This window comes from Phasianus colchicus, chromosome 21 (assembly GCF_987193195.1).
Source record: "Phasianus colchicus chromosome 21, bPhaCol1.hap1.1, whole genome shotgun sequence".
Lineage (NCBI taxonomy): Eukaryota > Metazoa > Chordata > Aves > Galliformes > Phasianidae > Phasianus > Phasianus colchicus.
This window is the reverse complement of record NC_143456.1, coordinates 1,612,936-1,631,747: the sequence shown is the minus strand read 5'-3', so window position 1 is coordinate 1,631,747 and position 18,812 is coordinate 1,612,936. Positions and strand designations below refer to the sequence as shown.

The window sequence follows — 18,812 nt, the reverse complement described above, 5'->3', positions numbered from 1 at the left end:
GGACAGAAGGAAGAAAAAGTCAAATAGCACTTCAATAAGCACCACACCAGAAATAAGAACCCATAGATTTTGGCTCTACCTCAGTGTTCTCAAACTCTGGTGCTCCACATTCATGATTTGAACCCTCCTTACTCTGCTTCCCTTGGGATTTGCACTTCCCTTTCTTGCACTTCCCACTGCAGGGCTTCTTTTCCCCTCTGCAGAGGGCCTGGAGACAACTGAGGAACTTGGATTTCCAGGCTTCAAAGTCAGCCTCAATGCTGCCATGCTTGCTCTGGACCACATTGCAGTCCCCCTCGGCTCGAGTCATGATACGCCTGGCACTGAGCATCCACAGCCACCTGTCAATATTTCTTCCAACCTGGGATGGGATGGAAATTAGAGAAATTGAATGAAGTCCAAGCGAAAACATGCAATTAAGAAAGCAAAGACAACAGAACTGGTAAGCTACAGGGGCTGCAGGACTGCATGGTAGGGATTTCTGGACTCCCCGTCACCTGCTGACTCAGACTGTGGACACAAGTCAGTCTGAACACCACCACACAGCCTTGGGCTTTCATCTGTAAAGACCTCTGCTATCATGGTTATGTGACAGGTGAGGTCTGGGAACTAGCTTGTGAGGGGCTTACTGCCATTCCCCATGGCCTGCAGCTATACAAAGATAACGATCCAGTGGCAAGCCGTGCCAAGTTAGAAAAAAACCTAAGTATCAGGCTTAGATACCATCATATTTTACTTCAGGAAATAAAACTAAGATCCACAGAGTCCAGGAAAACACATGGAAAGTTGAGAACCATGCTCTAAACTGCAAAGCAATACTGCATCTTCATGAAGGGCTGTATGACAGAAAGCTTTCAAAGCTGGAAAATTAAGTTAATAAGGATTTATCAAGTGTATTCTCAGTAGTCATCACTAAAACCACTCAGATTCACACCATGAATATTGGAGTCCTCTCTTTCCCACTTCAGAGAGCAGCACACGTGCTTCAAAGCCACACTGCCTGTGGCCTAAACCCAATTCCTACTAAGTCCACAAAAAGGCTGAAATAGAAGCTGACTTCTCACACCTTCAAATCCATACCAGCTCACACACCAGTGTATTCTCAAAATAACACCAACCCCCCAACCCTAACCACCCACTGGTGCCACTCAGCATTATTGCAGTTAGGAAGATTTAGCCATCCAGAGGAGCAGAAAAGAAAGATAATGGGAATATACTCACCATGTTGTAACGATCAACATAAACTGAGTTTCCCAAGCCAAACACAGCATATCTCAGGCCCTTCAGATACATTTTGCCAAAGCGGAAGTCATTCGCAGTCTCTTCCAACCACTTGCAGAACCAGGCTGCGCTCTCAGTTGGCTGCCCATCTGTGTACGTAGCTACCAGGAACACACAGATGTTCCTGCTGGTTGTCTATTGTATAATAATGAGAACAGGACAGGAAAGATAACTGCAGCTTTCAAAGCATTTTACGTCAGGACAAGCACTAACAATACACAGAGAATTGGAAGGAATCAGGGTTTTTTTTTGTTAAGTGGATTGGAAATGCTGCAGGTAGTAACCTCAGCAATGGTGAGTGCCTATCCTCTGTGCAAAGCCTCCCCAAATCAGCCAAGAAATATCAAGCTGTGTTCCTTAGGGACCCAACAAAAACATGACAGCAAAACTTGACATCCACCTTCCCCACCCAATCAAGAGCTTCTTGAACAAACTCTTGCAGTGATAACATTTCCCACAGATTCAAGAGCGTTGTAGTTATCCACACTCAATACAATCAAGACAGGGGGTTGTAACTTAGAATCATTTACAGATGAAAAATCTATCAAGGATTACTCAGTAGAAATATGCCTCCAAGGAATTCTCTCACTTCAGGCTTTGAAGGCTATGGAGGTACCACAATCCATTCATTCTGGTGTTCAATCTTTCAGGTGTACCCGTCAGAGCTGCAGAACCAGCTCACACAAAACCAAGGTCAGTATCAGCATATTCTACATGACGTTTTACAGTAACTTTCAAGATTAGTGGTGAGGACTGATGAGCTGTGCTTTCCTACATCAAAGAGAAAATAGTCAAACACACAGCTCTGGAGACTTCCAGGACAAGAGAAACCACAAGAGGAAAAGAGCCTCAATGTCCAGAAAAGCTTGTACTAAGTACCTACCTCCTCTGCTAGACAATCATCAGGATCATAATCTCCCATGTTAATGACTTCCACAGGCAAATTAAGGCAAGTAACAGCTTCAGCCAAATCCTTTGCAAATCTCTAAAAAGTTAAAGGTAGAAAGTTATCGGCGACAAACCCAGCTACAGCAAGTGTCAAGGAAACTATGTGCCCAGTCATAAGATTGCACACAATACAGACACTTGAAAATTGGGCTCTGCACCTGTAATACTTCATATTTAAGAAGTGAAATACACTGAAAATTTACATAAAGGCTAACAGCTAATAATTTTACATACTCAGAAATTAGCATTTTTTGACCAAGTACCTAGAACAGCACTTCTGTCTACAGGAAATATCTCCTAGCAAATTAAGAGTATATTCTAAGAGTAAGTCCTAAGCTCAACAATTAACCTCTCTACTACACGCCCCACTTACAAAGAGAACAGTTGTCTTCCTGTTTTTGTAATTTTGAGTCAGCTTTCACATCAGACACTATTTTCTAATGAGCTTTCCAAATAACTTTCAGATTTTTACTTAGCTCAGTGTTTTTAAGGCAAACAACACACTCAAATCTCAACTTCAGGCGTGTGGAAAAAGCAGTAACTCATACCTTTGCTGTGCCAGTTTGAGACCCATAGAAAATCTTCACTCCAGCAACACAGACCTCCTTTGGCTGCAGAGTAGCATATCCATTGACTAGTTTGCCTCCTACTACCTCAGAAGACACTAGATTCCCATTGGAATTTTCATCCTATGGAAAAAAAGAAACCAACATTGTGTCTCACTCAATCCCTTTTCAAAGTGTCATTCAGCCTACTTGCCCAAAAGCATTTGAAATACAAAACCAGCATCCAGCTTCTCAGCATTAAGCAAATGCAATAGTTAAAGTATTCTAGCTTCTTACACTCTATAGAAAAAAAAAAGCCTAACTGACTACTTAATTGAACTAGGCTATGCTGCAAACTCATCTCACACCTCAGAGCAACAGCAGGATCTGGCAGAACCCAAGAAGTAATTCCTCCCACCTCATGCAACAGAGCTTCACTCCAGCATATAAGGATGCTTTAACATTCTGAATGAGGTAACAACACTTCCATCCTAAAACCAGTTCAGTCTTTCCACTAAAGTCACTGGAAAGACTAACCTGATACGCTGGGCACAAACAGAGCAACTTGCTTTGTGACTGAGCTACTCAGGCTGACACTTCTCTGCAGCAAATTGAGAAGCTCTCAGCTGAGATCTGTTCTGCCATCAGAGGAACAAAGGTGTTGTAGTTATCCACACTCAATCAATCCAGACAGGAGGTTGTCACTTAGAATAAGCTACAACTGGGATTTGCATGAAGCAAGGTGAGCCCACAGTGAAATACAATATCTCACTGCACAAGCAGTCACCTTCACCTTGTAACTACTACTCCTTTCCACCCAAAGATTTTGGGTTCTTCTCAGAGAAATGTACATAAGCACTCAGTTACCTTCCTCTTGGCTTTGGTAGTGAAGAACTGAATGGCAATCCAAAGGCTGATCCCAAAAGCCATAACAGAATAGATGTAAATTCTGTGCAGCCATAAGGACACCAGGCAAGTGTAGAAAAAATTCCACGTATCCATTGAGACATCTAAACCTGGAATAAATCACATATGTAGCAGAAGCAGATTCTTTCAGAATGAAATTAGAACAAGCACAAGAAAACCATACCATACCCACAGACTCATGCCATCAGCTATTCTCAGGCTCTGCAGAAAACAGCTCTCAGCTGAAGACACCACAGCTATTGAAACAAAGACCTCCACCTTCTCAGCAGCGCATATGCAGTTCCATCTACCTACCTAAGCAAACATTTTAGGCTATCATATGGAATTACAGGTTTTTTTCTGATCTAGGACAAGTTCTGATGCAAAGAAAAGCAGAAAACACTTGTGCAGCACTACTGCTTAAAACATGCCTGTGAAACATCAGCTGGAGTTTTCTGACCTTCACTTCACACAGAACCAACAAATGTAGATCTCTGCAGATGGGAAATGACATTCCAAGGAGGGGAATCATCCCAAGAGAGCCTGCTGCAGAACAGAGACCTTGCACATGCAAGACACTACGCTTCTTCTAACATGCTCGGTAGAATTTCAAAAACAGACTGAGATCTGGATTCAAACTCAAGTGCTTTCCCAGAGTTATACAGCATAGGTGAGGTTTAATTCATAGCCATTGAGACTGTTACGAACTGACTTGAACCACAGAATTGTAGGGGTCAAATGAGACCTGTGGAGCTCCCCTAGTTCAACCCCATGTCCGTTCCCTACAGCAGGCTGCACAGAGAACTGTCCAGATGGATCTTGAATATCTCTAGAAAAGGAGACACCCTCTCCTGGCAGCCAACCCCAAGGCTACGGCTCTCTCACACTAAATTCCAACTACTTGATCTTGCAGCCAGGAGTGCTGTTCGTGCAATTCCTGCAATTACTTATTGCATAAGAAAAAATCAAGGGCTGGAATAAGGCTCACTTGCAACACCTACTGCACGAGAAACAGATCATGGCATCCTGCTGCTGTCTGCAGCCCTCCCACCATTCTGTTTTTTTTACAGACTCAGAAATTGAGTATTTCACAGCAGCTGGAAACTTCACCATCGCTTCACCCTCACAGCTCTGGATGAGGATCCCAGCCGGGGCACCTCCTGCTCCTAAACACCGTGCCTCAGCCCCACATTTCCCCACTAAAGCTGTATCCCAAAAACCGCCCTGCTGTGCAACTCTGCCATTCCCATCACCCATTAACCCACTGAGGAGACCCTACACCCACATCTATGCCCACATCTACGCCTCCACCCACCCATGATTACCCCGCTGTGGGTTGGACCCTATGCCCTCCCACCCCCCTCCTAGGGCCCCCTACACACACACTAATCACCTTTCCGCCAATTACCCCTCTGAAGAAGCCCAGCCCATAACTTATTACCCCAATGCACCCACCCAATTAATTACTCCACTCTCCAGCCCCGCGCACCCACCGCCCGCCATGTGCCACCTCCATTTCCTTCCGGCCCCGCCGCGCTCTCCCGTTTCCCCCCGGACGACTTTTTCCGGTGCGCGGGTGGGCGGGGACTGCGGAGAGAGAGACCAATGAGAAAATGCACTGACCGGAAGTCCCACCCCCAAACGCCCTGAGTGACGCGGGGGCGCAGCCCGGCCGAGCCGCCGCCATGTCCATCTTCACCCCCACCAACCAGATCCGCCTCACCAATGTGGCCGTGGTGCGGGCACGGCGCGCCGGAAAGCGCTTCGAGATCGCCTGTTACCGTAACAAAGTCATGGGCTGGCGAAGCGGAGCGTAAGTGCCTTGAAAGCCCGGCTATGAGAGGGGGGGAGGCCTCCTGTGGAGCCGGGCTGCGAGAGAGGGAACCTGCGGTGGGACCGGCGTGGAGGGGGAGGCCTCCATGGGACCCTGTTTGAAGGGGGAGGGCCGGCTTTGTGGGGAGAATCCCGGTTTGAAAGGGGAGGCCCTCAGTGAGAGGCATGAGTTGAGGAGAAGGGAAAGCCCCCAGTGAAGTCTGGTTGTGAGGCTGGGAGTCCTCGGTGGGTTCGAGTTTAAGGGAGGAAGTGGCAGCCGTGGGATTGACTGTGAGGGAGGGAGGCCTCCGTGGGGCAGTCCGAAGGGGAGAGATCCCCGGTGGGACTCAGATGTGAGTGGAGAAGGCCCTCAGTTTGCAGAGGGAAGGTGGCTGCGTGACCGAGCTATGGATCTGAAGAAGCCCAGGGATTGCCTCAGCTTCTGCAGGCTGCCTCCACCCAGCTGCTCCCTGGGGCCTTGGCAGCAGTGCCGCAGGGCCACTGACTCAGCCCTTGGCAATAGGATTCATTCCTCCCCGCCCCAAGCTCGGTGTCACTCCACAGCCCTTTCTAATGCTGCTTTCCTTCACTAGGGAGAAGGATATTGACGAGGTCCTGCAGACCCACACAGTGTTTGTCAATGTTTCTAAAGGCCAGGTGGCAAAGAAGGAAGACCTCGTCCGGGCATTTGGAACGGATGACCAAACAGAAATCTGTAAAGTGGTAGGTTCTGTGCACTTTGCAATATGTTTATAGAAGCTTGGAGATATACATGGCATGCGGACCTGGTGGGTTGGTGTGTTACTGGAAGGCTTTCATAGAATGAAGTGGTGATGTATGCAGAAAAATGATTTATCTGTTCAAAGATGTAGCTCTTTGGTGTATTGTTAAGTTTATACATCTCTTAGATGAGAGTTTTGATTATTCTGTACTGCTTTTATGCACTGTTCTCTGCAGACACAGATGAGCTGCAAGGATGCTCAGAGAGCTGGAGCATCACTCCTGTGCAGACAGACTGAGGAAGTTGGGCTCGTTCAGCCTGGAGGGGATCAGGCTTCAGGGAGACCTCATAGCAGGCAGATAGTGGTGCTGCTGTGGGTTTTTCCTGTTAAATCTTTCCACCATTGTGTGTCATTGTTGATATAGCTATTCTTTTTCTACATTTTGTGTCTAACCAAAACTTTCCAGCAGTTGTTAAATTTAATGTTAGGCTTTTCACTTTTTAGTCAAATGTTTGGCATTTATTAACCTCTTTATTTTTAATTGACTCTACAGATTCTATCAAAAGGGGAGTTGCAGGTATCAGACAAAGAACGACAAACACAGCTGGAGCAGATGTTTAGGGACATTGCAACTATTGTGGCTGACAAATGTGTGAACCCTGAGACAAAGAGGCCATACACTGTAATCCTTATAGAAAGAGCCATGAAGGATATTCACTACTCGGTCAAACCAAACAAGAGCACTAAGCAACAGGTTAGTATTCCCTAAAAATCAGCTTGCACTCAGAGGTGTTACCTTCAAGTGAAATTCTGCTAGGGATGTACAGGAGTAAAAAAGCCCCGTGGTTGAAAGCTGTCAGAAGGGTTTGTCAGCTGAATGATGAGTACAAGCAACTTCTGATGATGATGTAAATGAGAAGTTTTGATCTTTGTGCATTTAAATGCTCTTTATTCTTTTCTGAATGTTTCTGTAGGCACTGGAAGTGATCAGACAGTTAAAGGAGACCATGCAAATTGAACGTGCTCACATGAGGTTACGATTTATTCTTCCGGTAAAGGAGGGGAAAAAACTGAAAGAGAAGCTCAAGCCACTGATTAAAGTTATTGAGAATGAAGACTTTCATGATCAGTTAGAAATTGTAAGTGATAAAGCAGATCTTGGCTTTCATATGTGATTTTACCAGTGCAGTGTAGGGAAGTTGTTTAGAAAAACTGCAAGGGTACCAGAGATGTAGTTCTCTGTACCATAAAGATTGGAAGTAGTTTTTTATGGCACAGAATGGCTGGTTCAGGTTGAGGAGAAGCATGGTGTAGTTTCTCTTAGCAGTCATTATCCTGTCATATTGATGAGTTTCTCTGCATATATGGAAATTTCCTGTTAATTATTTGGTGGTTCTGGTATTTTGGCAATAGTTAGTTTTTTAAAAGCAGTTTGTGATATAACAAATTTGGTATTGGTAAAAAAAAAATTAAGAACAGTTAAGAATTTAGAAACCTAACTGTCAAAGTGTCCAGAATCCTGACTGTGCTGGAACTGAAAGCTTTTGTAAAGATAATTGCTTATCAACTCTTCAAAGTTACTAAGTCCTTCTTAGTAACTGAACAATAACAGTTGCTTGACTGATGATCTGTGGTATATTTCAGGTGTGCCTTATTGACCCGGGCTGCTTCAGAGAGATTGATGAGCTGATCCGGTCTGAGACCAAAGGGAAAGGAACGCTGGAAGTGCTCAGTCTGAAAGATGTGGAGGAAGGAGATGAAAAGCTTGAATAACAAAAACCCTTCTGGAGCACTGCGACTACTTCAGCAATGGCATTAGCCATTCCTTTCTGTTTGGCCTTCTTGTTTTTTCTCCAACCTCTTATTGCCAAATACCTTCTGACACACTAACTCTTTGGGATTTTTCCATGCAGTGTTTTTTTTTTAATCATTTTTCATTGCTTGGTTTACAGGTGATTTGCCTGTAGGAACATTTTGTGTCAGAGTTGCACTAATGAGAATTGAGTTAAGACTTGATAGGGAATTTAGCTTTGGTGAATGTTAAGGGTTGCTGATGGAGAGTGTTTGACTGATACGGTGCCAATCACGTTTGCTTTGAGTTATCAGTGATGAGTGGAAGATTGCATAGGCCACCAGGGGGTGGGTGTTGTATGTGAGGAGAGAAACCTTTGGGAAAGAGAGATAAGTTTTCACTTTCAGGCAAGTGCAAAGTGTGGATCGCGTCTGCTGATCTCTTAGCAGGATGAAAACTGAAGTAGACACCCATAATTGGCTGCTTAATAATTACAGTAATTTAAAGGACCATTCTTGTATATTTCCTTCACTGGGTATAACAGAACTTGCTAACTTAGAAAAAAAGTTCTCCAAATAATTTATTCATAAAATATATTTAGCTACATTGGTAAGAAAAAAATAATTATTATCATCTATTTATGTATTACAGATACAGAAAGAAATAACTATTTTTGTTATAGCATAGGAGCTATCCCTGGCTGCAGTGGTGCATTTGGAGGCTGAAGGCATAGGCTGCATTTCTGAGCTGTTGTTATTCATGGGATGAAATGAAGCGGATCTCTCCCAGGCAGTGGCCTCTGGCCATTGTGCTAGACAGGCTTTTGTTGGGCCCTCATTCCCTCGTGGTAGCTGTCCTTTATCCTGTGGCTTTTTATGCTTCTTTCTAGCACAGCATTTCCAGCCAGCTCCCGAGGCACAGCGTTCTGCATAGTTTTGTGAAGGCTTGTTTCAGCTGTGCGAAACAAATGCTTTCAAGTTTAAATTGGGAATCTCAAACAAGAGGGGAAAAGAGGACAGAAGCTGGAAAGATACTAAAAATACAATAAAAATACCTGGTATACACCCCTGGGTGTCTGAAGGCTGAGCCAGCAGGAGTTTAAGGGGAGCCTTTGGTATTCATGAGCCTGTTTCCATGCTGATAATACACAGTGAATTGGGATTTGCAAGCTGGCCAACCACTAGATCTCTGCTTCAGATGAATATGTGTTATATTCATTCCTCGCTGCGTAATTTTAGAGTAAATTACCTTTTATATGACAATTAAACAGAGCTCTGGTTTGTACTCTTCACATGACCTTTTCCTTTGTACCAGTAACAGATGTTGTGAGTTTTCTAGAGTTGATGTGGGGAGAGTTGAAGTCAACCAGAGAAAGATTTGAAATGTCACATGCAGAGGAACCTAGATCCTCAGTCAGGGGCTTCATTTTGAAATTGCAGCCTGTTAACGTGAGCTTGTGCAAGGTTGGATGTAATTTCTTTAGCAGTGTTTTGGGAGGACTTGCCACTGTGGAGCCTGCATTTTGCTGAAGGGTAGTGAGATGGAGACTCTTGAACCATTTAATCAGTTTTAAAATGCTTTCTCTTGCCCCCAGGATAATCTGCTGTCCTGTTTAAATGCTGCCTAGGAAAGTTTAGGGGTATAATTAGTGTGTTTGTGAGGTGGACAAAGTTTAAACATGGAGATCTGGACGTGGCAGGCAGCCTTCCTCGTGTACAAGCCCTTAACTGCTTGTCTTTCAAATGGCCATCTCCTCATGCATTCTTTATGAAAAGGATGGTAATGCTGGTATTTAACCTGTCACTGGCACTTAGAATTAAGATGTAATCCATAAATCTGCAGAGGAGACGCTGAGCAAGAACCTCATACAGCATTGTGTTGGTTTATTTGATTTCACAATTCTGTAATTTCTTTGGGTTTTATGCACTTAGAGCGCAACAGGATGGCTGCAGGTTAAGGACCTTGAGTTACAGAAATGTAATCTAAGCTGATTTATGAGCTTGGTGCTAGGAAGTCAATTTCCATATAGTCTTTTTCTACAAATCAAATGTTAAGGATTTTCTCTGGTAGAGGGAGCTTGATTTTATTTATAAACATGCTTGCATTTCTTGTCATGTTTGTATTTCAGCAAGAATGGATGGTAAGCATCAAAATAAATACCAGTATTGGCAGCTGTTCTTTCCATTTTTTACTTTCGCCCATTTCAAGAAGGAGTGTAATGGTTTCAGGGCTAATTAACAGAGATTTCAAAGATACTTACATAGATAGTAACAGTCAGCCTCTGAAGTACACAGACAGCTTTGAGGTGAGACAAAAAATTGTCACATAGACTTCAAATTTCTCATGAGTGAGTGATGGGAACTGAATTAAGGGGGGGGAACAAGAAGAATGCAGTGAACAGTTAGCAGGTAATAATTCAATAATAATAATTCAATTCCTGATCTGATGATAGCAAGCCATCCTCTCTACAGTGCTGAGATGTTCCTGGAGTAACATACCCCCTTCTTTTGAGTGTGCCCTGTTTCCTGGTGGGACTGGGCAGGTTGGAACTGCCGTAGCCATGGTGACTGGGTGCTGAGTGGGGTCTCAGTCTGCCTCCTTGCTTTTCAGGGCTCAGTAATTGCTTAGAGGTTGCTCTGCGCCCTGCAGAAGCAGAGGGGAAGGGGCTGTGGGTGCTGTGCTCGAGCTGTTGGGGCAGTGAGCAATGAGGAGGTGTGAGAAGGCTGGTGCAGGGTGTGCAGTGCCTGGAGGAGCCGTGGTGCTGGTTCTGTTTGAGGTCACAGACTGCCTCCAACAGACAGGGGCTGCAGCAACTGTCACACACACTCTGAATCTGGAGGCAGGACTGCTAGCACCATGCAGGGCCGCAGGGCAGACATGAACCAGCAGATCCAGGAGCTGCGCAACATCATTGCCTTGCAAGGTGCTGCTCTTACAGCATTGCAGGGACAGCCCATGCAAAGCTGAATCCATGGGGACTCTTTGGGGTACAGGGATGCGTGCTCTGAGGGGTAGTGACCGTGGTGGGTTTAGACATTGGCCTCCAGTGTGGCACTCAAACAAAATGGGTGACAGTCCCATAGGGGACAGAGTCTTCAGTGGCTTCCTGTTCCCATGGGCACAGTGACCCCCTGGAGAAAGGGGGCATCAGGGTGCCACTGGGCTCAGTGGGGCCTAGGCACTAGGGAGGCAGCATTTGGCCCAGTGTCCCATGTCTCTGCCTGGCCACTGTCCTTTTCCCATTTCCCAAGCCTCTGGGGCAGAGGAGGGGACTCATGTTCAACGCAGGGTAGCAGCAGTGGGTGGTATGGCACTAACAGCTCCTTAACATCCTGCAGAGCAAGGAAAAAAGTTTTCCAGGCAGTTGTCTGAGGAAAAGCTAAGGCAGAACAAAAATCTGCTTTCCCAGCTGCATGGGACATTGCGGGAGGACATCCATGCACTGGACATTGCCCAGAAGGTATCTGCCATTCCTACCAGATGCGCCCCTGCTCCTCTGCTGGGTCCCTCCAGGAGCAAATACCAGCCCTGTAGAGCAGCAGTAGGCAGTGACAGCGCCCAGACAGACACTGATCTTTCTGTCCCTCTCCTGCCTGCAGCATGACCAGCGCATCATCTCTGAGTTTTGCAGAGCGCAGAAGTACTTGTGTGGCAAAACTGTGCAGGTAACAGGAGGGTCTGCCTGGTGGCAGTTGGGAACAGGTGCTCACGGGTGTCCTTGGGCCAGCACCCCCACCCAGGGCTGGTGCTGTGAGATCTAGAGTGTGCATAGGTCCCATCCGATGAGAAATGCTCGTTTTGTTGTGGGAGCCATCAGTACAGATATCTTCCAGCTCTTTGAGCAGCTCCCCAGCAGAGCTATGGCTGTCCTGCCTGCATTGTCTGCTGGGTTCCTGCAGGGCACAGCTGCACCCTGGGGAGCAGCATGCTCTCTCTGCCTGTCCCAAGGTCACAGCCCGGCTAGATGCCCATGGTCATGCAGGAGGTGCCAGGACAGTCCCAGAGGATTTGCTTTGCCCAGGGGTCTCTTGCAAGGACAGAGCAGTGCCATCACATGATGCCAGCATCTATATCTGGGTCACGATTGATTTATTTTAATTGATTCTCACTCAGTCCTGGGTCTGCATTCTGCATCCTGCAGAGTCCTGGCTCTAGAAAGCCATCAACACCCACTTCTGCCTTGCTCTGCTGCCTGGAGCAAAGCTCTCCCACACTCAGCCCTGCCTGGGACTGACTGTGTCCCAGTGTCCCCACGTTCCCAAGCCTATGACTCTGGCCTGGAATGAGGTTCAGGCAGGTCCAGCCCACGAGCTCCTGCATGCCCATCCAGGGGGCCCGAGAGAAGCTCCGGAGCAGCATCTTCGATCGGGTGAATGCCTGCAATGCGCTGCTGCACGAGGTGAGGCAGAGGAGCCAGGCCCGGGATGCGCTGCGGTGGCAGCTGCAGCAGCTGCTGGATGTCAGGATCGATGACAAGCGGCACCAGGAGCAAGTGCAGGTATGCAGATCCTTCCCAATCCCAGCACAGCCCAGACTCAACACACTGGGTCACCCCATGTCCCACCCCACAGACGATTCGCCAGCTGGAGAACAACATTGAGAAGATGTACATGAAAATCCACGCCGGGCAGAAGGTGACCGCGCTGTACCTGGCACTGCGGGATGTCCTAAAGAAGGTGAGCTGCCCTTCACTGTCCCCACTGTGTGGTAGGGCTGCTCCGTGGCTGGGATCTGACTGAGGACGTCCCACTGAGGTTTGTTTAACCCGTGGCTCAGTGGGTGACGTGCAGTGGCTCTGTGCTGCAGGAGCTGGACTATCTGATTCTGCACCTGGAGCTCCTGTACACCATGGCTGGGGCGTACCATGGGGAGGTGCAGGACAGGGAGCTGATGGCTTCGGATGCGCTCAGAGCCAGTGACGTTACCAAGGTGAGAACAGCCCCAGGTCACCTTGGGGCCCTCTCCGATGCTCCAAAGCCCACAATGGCTTAGCACGAATGGCCCCATTTGCCCAGGCTAGTACATTTTCCTGGAATAAATTGCAGAAATTTATTTCAGCAAAAAGCTGGGATTGCCTATGGCATGCAGGCGCCTTCATAGCTCCTCTGTAACTGGCTGTCAGCTGCCCTGGGCTGGGGACAGCCCTATGTGCCCTCTGTCCCTCCTGCTTTCCTACGCGGCCCCTTCACACAGCAGTCTGCTTTGGCCATCCCAGAAGTCCAGCTGGCCCACAAAGGTCCTTCCAGCTTTGACTTCTCCTTTCCTCTGTCTCTGCTGTACTTCAGAAGGACCTGGCTATGCTGGAAACCCAGTTCTTGGCAGAGGAGGAGCTCAGACACCGCATCCTGTCTGCCCAGAAGGTGCAAACCGACTGGCTGTGGCTCAAGGAGGCAAGCAAAAAGCACTCAAGAGCGGTGAGTGGGTGGCAGCTGGGGCAGGGCAGCAGCTCAGGACCACCCTCCCTGGGTGCGAGTAGCACAGTGGTGACAATGGATGTCCTTTCAGCAAGCCAGGTATGACCTGGCTGTGGACTTCCCCTCCCTGCTGATGCAGGACTCAGCGCTGGGTGAGTACTTGGCACTGTACAGGATTAGGGCTTGGGCTTGAGGAGGAGGACAGTTCCATTCCCTGTTGCCCTTCTTCCCACCCAGGCTCCCAGGTGCAAGCCACTAGGTCACAGATTGAGCACGAGTCCTTTGTGACGGCGGAGGTGGAGAAAGCCAAGGCTGCAGTGCAGTGCTCCCGTGTCTGGGTAAGGGAACAGCCCACCCTGGGCAGAACCCTTCTGCCAGAAGCTGAGCCCTCTGCTTGAGGTCTCATCCGAGGTTCTGTCCTTGTGGCTGAGCCCCTACGCCATCCCTTGGCAGGACATCACCAGCAGGCTGCTGGCACAGCAGAAGTCCACAGCAGAGCTGGAGCAGCACATCAGAGCCTGCAAGGAGAAGCGGCGGGCACTGAAGGACACACTGCAGGAACTGGAGCTGAAGCACGCCAAGCTGAAGTTCCACCAGCCCCCAAGTGCTATCAGGTGCTGCCATGGCCTCGGGACACAGCCAGATGCAGATGCTCTGGGCAGTAGTAACATGTCCTCCTATCACCTGGGCATGGGGAACGTCCATGTCCCAGTAGGTCCTCCTGCACCAGGAGCTTTGTTCAGTAAGGTGCTCTTCCCAGCAGAGCACCCAGAGCTGGGACAGCAGGGACACAAGGTGAGGAGGGATGGATGAGGTCCTGCAGAGCCCTGGTGGCAGCAGGTGCTGAAGCCATGATGTGGAGATACCCCTCAAACCCAGTCTGCCCAGTCCAGCACTCTGCTGGGCACATGGAGGACCCTTCTTCCCATTCTGCTCTGGGAGGTGGCACCACTGGGCCTGAGCCCACTCTGCTCCATAGTGTTGGGTCCACGTGGGCAGCCTGTGCAGCACGTTGGGGTATGTCTGCACGTGGACACCCAGAGGGACACGTGTGGGTCTGGGCAGCTGCAGGAAGCTGGAGGCAGAGCTACGGGTGCGCCTGCAGCAGGAGGAGGCCCGGCTGGAGCAGGCACGAGCCCAGTATGTGAGGAACCAGGAGCTGCTGCTGCAGTTTGAGAACGGCATCGACAACCTCATCATCCGTCTGCATGGCATCAGCGTGCCTGAGCAGGTATGAGGTGTGCAGGGGAGCTGGGGACACAGTGCCACCAGCTGCTCCTCACCGTGTGTCCTCTCCCCAGTGCAAGACCCATGGCAAGAATCATTTCTTAGAACCACAGGATGGCTTGGGTTGGAGGGGATCTTGAAGGTCATCCAGTTCCAACCCTCCTGCCATGGACTGAGTGTCCTCTACCAGCTCAGGCTGCCCAGGGCCCCATCCAGCCTGGCCTTGCACACCTCCAGGAATGAGCGTTCAATGTTGCAGTGCATCACTGTGGCACTTGGTGCAGCCGCCATCACCCAAAGCAACTCACTGTCCCCATCGTGGTTGTCTTTCTCTCTACCTGCAGGATCTCTCCGTCGAGTTCAAAGGGGTGGATGAGAAGCTGCAGTATTGCAGGCAGAAGCTGCAGCACCTGGCCCAGCGTGTGAGCTCCCTGCCTGCCCACAGCTACAGCCCTGATGAGGACAATGAGGTGCTTGGATGCTCTGTCCTTGCTCTGGTCTTTGGGGCTCCACGTGTGGCTCTGTGGCACATCCCAAGGTGTTCTCCCTGCTGAAAGGATGGAGGTGACCCTGGGGAAAGGGCAGGATAGTGCTGGACACTGTGGAGTGTCCTCTTCCCCAGAGGGACATCAAGGTGGGACACTCCTCAGGTTCTAACACCCACCTTCCCTTCGGCAATTAATTCTAAGTCTTTCACAGACTTTTGTGAAGGTCAGGAACTTAATGGAGAAAACGACTGCGAGAGAGCCATGGAACCTGAAAATTCCCTTGGAGGACATAGGCTCTGGGGTGCAAGGTGGGTGAGCACAGAAGGGACGTGTCCCACAGCCACTGCCCAGCCCTGGGCACTTCTGGGTGTCCCGTGCTGCCTTCCTCTGTCCCATCAGACCACAACCCATGAGCTATGTCTGCCTGCAAGGCTTTGAGGGTAGGTTTTGGGGCTAGAGAAAAGCAAAGGCAACTGGTGAGTGGGTGGGTGAGTGCTGAATCCTATTAGGAAGCAAGCAGAGCTGCCCTGGGGCAGGGGATGGAGGGACTGTGTGTCTTCATCAGCCAAATAAGGGACTTCAACATCACCTGAGTGGGAAGACCAACAAATGCTTTGCTCTATGTGGCCTCACCTCCTTTGGGACACTCTTGGAGGAGTTGAGTTTTCAGCTGCTTACCACCTTTTTATGATCAAAGCAGGACCTGTGACCACCACCCCATGGCTCCAGCCCTCTATGGGAAGCCCCAGCAGTGTCAGGGATGAACCGCTGTGGTGGCAGTGCCAGGGGATGCTGAGAAGGGAAAACCCAGCGGGCAGCACCTGAGCTGGAGATGCTACCAACCCTCTGAGATTGGTGGCTCTCCCTGGGGATGCAGGCATGGCAGAGGAAGCCTCACAACCCCCCTAAGCCCACTCCTCTCCACTTTCTCCCTCAGCTCCCTCTGATTTTGTTGATGAAGACCACGACCTGGTTCTCACCCGGGAGGACATCAAAAAGCAGGGGCTGAGCCTGATAGAAAGCAGGATGAGAAGCAGCAAGAGGAAGTAGTGATAGCTGCCCCAGAGCTTCTGATGCCTTTCCTTTTCCCAGCAGGTTTAATAGAGCAGAGCTTTCTCATTCCTTCCAAGTCTGTGGTAAAGTTGGAAAGGAAGAGCTGGGATGCAGGCACACTGCTCTCACCCACCTGGGGACAGGCTGTGGTGGGACCAGCTTTCCCAGCCAGAGCAAAGCCATGGGGAGGCTGGCTGGTTTTCTTCCCCTGGATCTTGGGATGCCAACACCTTTTCTGGGCTCATGGCTTGCCAAAAAGGCTCTACAGAAAGCCAAGGACACTGACTGGTGCAAGGGCACACAACCTATTCCTGTTGTCCAAGGGCTCTGAGGCTGCTATGGGGAAATGTATGGCTGGTGAGGGAGGGGATGGGTGTCCCAATGTCCCTGGGGAGGAGAGAAAGGGCAGGGCTAAAAATCAGATGAAGGCCCCAGTGCAGGGCTGTCCAGCCTCTTCTTGGACCTCTTCTGCCTCCTTCCTCCCCTGCTGCCTGTACACACATCATTCAGCTCCCACTGCCTACACTCAGAGCAAAGTCTGGGCAGCTCAGGGCCTGGAGGTGACTTCTTCCCCACTGGGACCAGAGCAGCACAGTATGGGTCACAGGGGCCTGGCTCCACCAGGAGGCATTTTGTTCTCTGCAAGCAAAGGCACACATCAAATAGTGCTGCAAATAGATGGTGCTGTTTCCCCAGATACCAACAGCCAACAGCAAAGACCTCTGGCAATGGCCTGTAATCCCTGCTGGAGACCCAGCAGTGTTTACCCCATCCTTGCCCTCAGGGGGACATCATCACTGTCACCTCCACTCAGTCCCTGTACTTCATGCTGATGTCATTTGTCACCTCATCGTGGCAGGGAAGGAACGGCTGTGTTTGCCAAGTGTGCTGAGGGACTGCTGTGTCACACCAGATGTTATCCATGGGTTTTGTGAGGCTATTGGTAAGGAGAATGTATGGCAAAAAACACAGCGTAGTTTGGAAACTGGAGTCAAGTCACTCATCTGGACTGGGGGTTTCCATCAGCCGTGAGAGGTCCCAGAGAAAAGGGTTTGAACAGAAGAACAGAGGGATCCTAAAACACTTCTCCAATTTATGGTTTGTGGTCCATTTGCCAACATCAGGGTAATTCTGGAGTGCTCCACCCACCTTTTCGAGAAGGAGAAGAGCAATGACACACAGCAGCGTTGTGGTTTTGGCTCTACTGAAACCGTCCTGTTAGAGGAGGAAGATCCAAAGGCAACCAATAGCATCACGAGATGAGCATCCCAAATCCTTTACGCACCTGAAAAGCCATCCTGCAACCAGCACCTGGAGTTTTAATCCTCTTGTGCCAAAGCGACAGTACAAGAAGGAGTGGAAAGGAACCAGAGGCAGTGGCTTGATTCCTGGATCAAAAATCTGGATGCCCCATGGCACAGAGATGATGGGGCAGGAAGACCTTACAGGGTTGATCCAGGGGAGGGTGCAGAGCATTCACTTGGCTTCTTAGAAGGGAGAGCTGGTGCTGGCTGGTGTGTTAGCAGATATAAGGATAGCACAGCACGGGGAAGGAGCAGAGATTTCCTCTCCCCTCCCTGAAACATTTCCTCCCACCGCGAGTGTTGCCAAAGGGTTGAAGGGAACTATGGTGCCAGTGCTGGCGAGGGACCTAAAATAGGACATCATAAACTCACATCAGAGACTTTGCTGCACTAAAATATCTCTGCCCTGGAAACGCTTGTGGGAAGGCTGGCTTTGGGTGGGTGTGGGTTTTTTTTAAGGATGTGATCAAAATCACATGAAACGAAGCAGAGCTAAGGGAAGGAAGACAGGCTGGAGCTGGTATCGGAGCTTGAGCACCGGGGTTTTCCTGCTGAGGATGCAAGCACAGAGATGGGTGAGGGGCACCAAGCCAAGTCAGCTGCTCTGAGGTCACAGCAAGCAGCCTGGCCAGCTGTCCTGGGCAGGGAACAGCAGGCATGGCCACCACAGCGTGCTCCAGGAGGCAAACTCAGGCACTTCTCCATTCTCATGTTGGCATTATGATGATATTGATGAAGATGATTTAAGGCTCTCTGTGTAACACAGGTACAGCCTCTTTTTGCAGCAGGGTGACAATGGTGCCCACAGCAGCTCCTGCCCCTTCAAGGACCCTGCCCAAAGTGGCCCCGAGGAGCAGGACAAGAGGGGAGGTTAATAACTTTCTGGCAGCAAAAAGCACGTAAGAATAGAAAATCAACATCTCTTGGGTGGTACAAACACAACAGCTGGCCTTAGCTCCCATCCAAGGACTGCTAGGAGGGGAACTCCTCTGGCCAGCTCAGTGCAGTCGATCCAGGACATGCTTTAACCATCCATGTGGATCCAGGGAATGTATGGAAGGGATGAAGGGGAGCAGGGGGTAAAGATGTTCCCTGAGTACCTACAAGGTGAAGGGGGAGGTGGAAGAGGGAGTGGGGTCTGAGGGCCATCCATCACCATCCTCCTGCACCCACCTGTGGAAGTGACACATGGGTGCAGACAAGCCAGGTCAGCTGTATTTATTGAGAACGTTCGTGGAGGGGTTAAAAATATTTCCACTAGCTCTATACGAATTTATAAACCTATATTCTTTGTATATTTTAATAAATGCATCTATGACC

General features: G+C 49.2%; 3 protein-coding genes across 8 annotated transcripts in view; 2 read left to right on the top strand and 1 right to left on the bottom strand.

Annotated features, from left to right (window-relative positions):
* Positions 1 to 5,229, bottom strand: part of LOC116228206 (S-adenosyl-L-methionine-dependent tRNA 4-demethylwyosine synthase TYW1-like) — a 78,662-nt gene extending 73,433 nt beyond the window's left edge. For 2 of the 4 annotated variants that reach the window (XM_031591918.2, XM_031591920.2), the window contains exons 1-6: positions 5,174 to 5,229; positions 3,642 to 3,790; positions 2,778 to 2,918; positions 2,165 to 2,266; positions 1,222 to 1,416; positions 80 to 361 (exon numbers count right to left, since the gene is read on the bottom strand). In XM_031591918.2, the coding sequence (XP_031447778.2) occupies positions 80 to 361; positions 1,222 to 1,416; positions 2,165 to 2,266; positions 2,778 to 2,918; positions 3,642 to 3,790; positions 5,174 to 5,183 (879 nt within the window). In that variant the 5' untranslated portion in view covers positions 5,184 to 5,229. Of the gene's footprint in view, positions 1 to 79; positions 362 to 1,221; positions 1,417 to 2,164; positions 2,267 to 2,777; positions 2,919 to 3,641; positions 3,791 to 3,869; positions 4,107 to 5,135 lie in introns of those variants that run through there. The other 2 variants (XM_031591919.2, XM_090122776.1) reach the window with 2 other exon arrangements.
* An 83-nt stretch (positions 5,230 to 5,312) lies between these two features.
* On the top strand, positions 5,313 to 10,128 carry SBDS (SBDS ribosome maturation factor). The gene is made up of 5 exons (XM_031591927.2): positions 5,313 to 5,493; positions 6,086 to 6,215; positions 6,768 to 6,968; positions 7,189 to 7,353; positions 7,859 to 10,128. The coding sequence occupies exons 1-5, from the start codon at positions 5,366 to 5,368 to the stop codon at positions 7,985 to 7,987; spliced, it is 753 nt and encodes a 250-aa protein (XP_031447787.1). The 5' UTR covers positions 5,313 to 5,365; the 3' UTR covers positions 7,988 to 10,128.
* A 145-nt stretch (positions 10,129 to 10,273) lies between these two features.
* On the top strand, positions 10,274 to 18,443 carry CCDC183 (coiled-coil domain containing 183). 3 transcript variants are annotated; one of them, XM_090122701.1, is made up of 15 exons: positions 10,274 to 10,718; positions 10,804 to 10,929; positions 11,345 to 11,466; positions 11,606 to 11,671; positions 12,337 to 12,504; positions 12,578 to 12,682; positions 12,813 to 12,935; positions 13,292 to 13,420; positions 13,512 to 13,572; positions 13,658 to 13,758; positions 13,874 to 14,034; positions 14,486 to 14,651; positions 14,992 to 15,117; positions 15,347 to 15,443; positions 16,073 to 18,443. In XM_090122701.1, the coding sequence occupies exons 2-15, from the start codon at positions 10,863 to 10,865 to the stop codon at positions 16,183 to 16,185; spliced, it is 1,605 nt and encodes a 534-aa protein (XP_089978827.1). In that variant the 5' UTR covers positions 10,274 to 10,718; positions 10,804 to 10,862; the 3' UTR covers positions 16,186 to 18,443. The 3 variants fall into 3 exon arrangements, with proteins under 3 accessions (XP_089978827.1, XP_031447786.2, XP_089978828.1); XM_031591926.2 differs by having other exon boundaries at positions 10,274 to 10,929; XM_090122702.1 differs by lacking the exon at positions 15,347 to 15,443 and having other exon boundaries at positions 10,274 to 10,929.
* Positions 18,444 to 18,812: the final 369 nt, after the last annotated feature.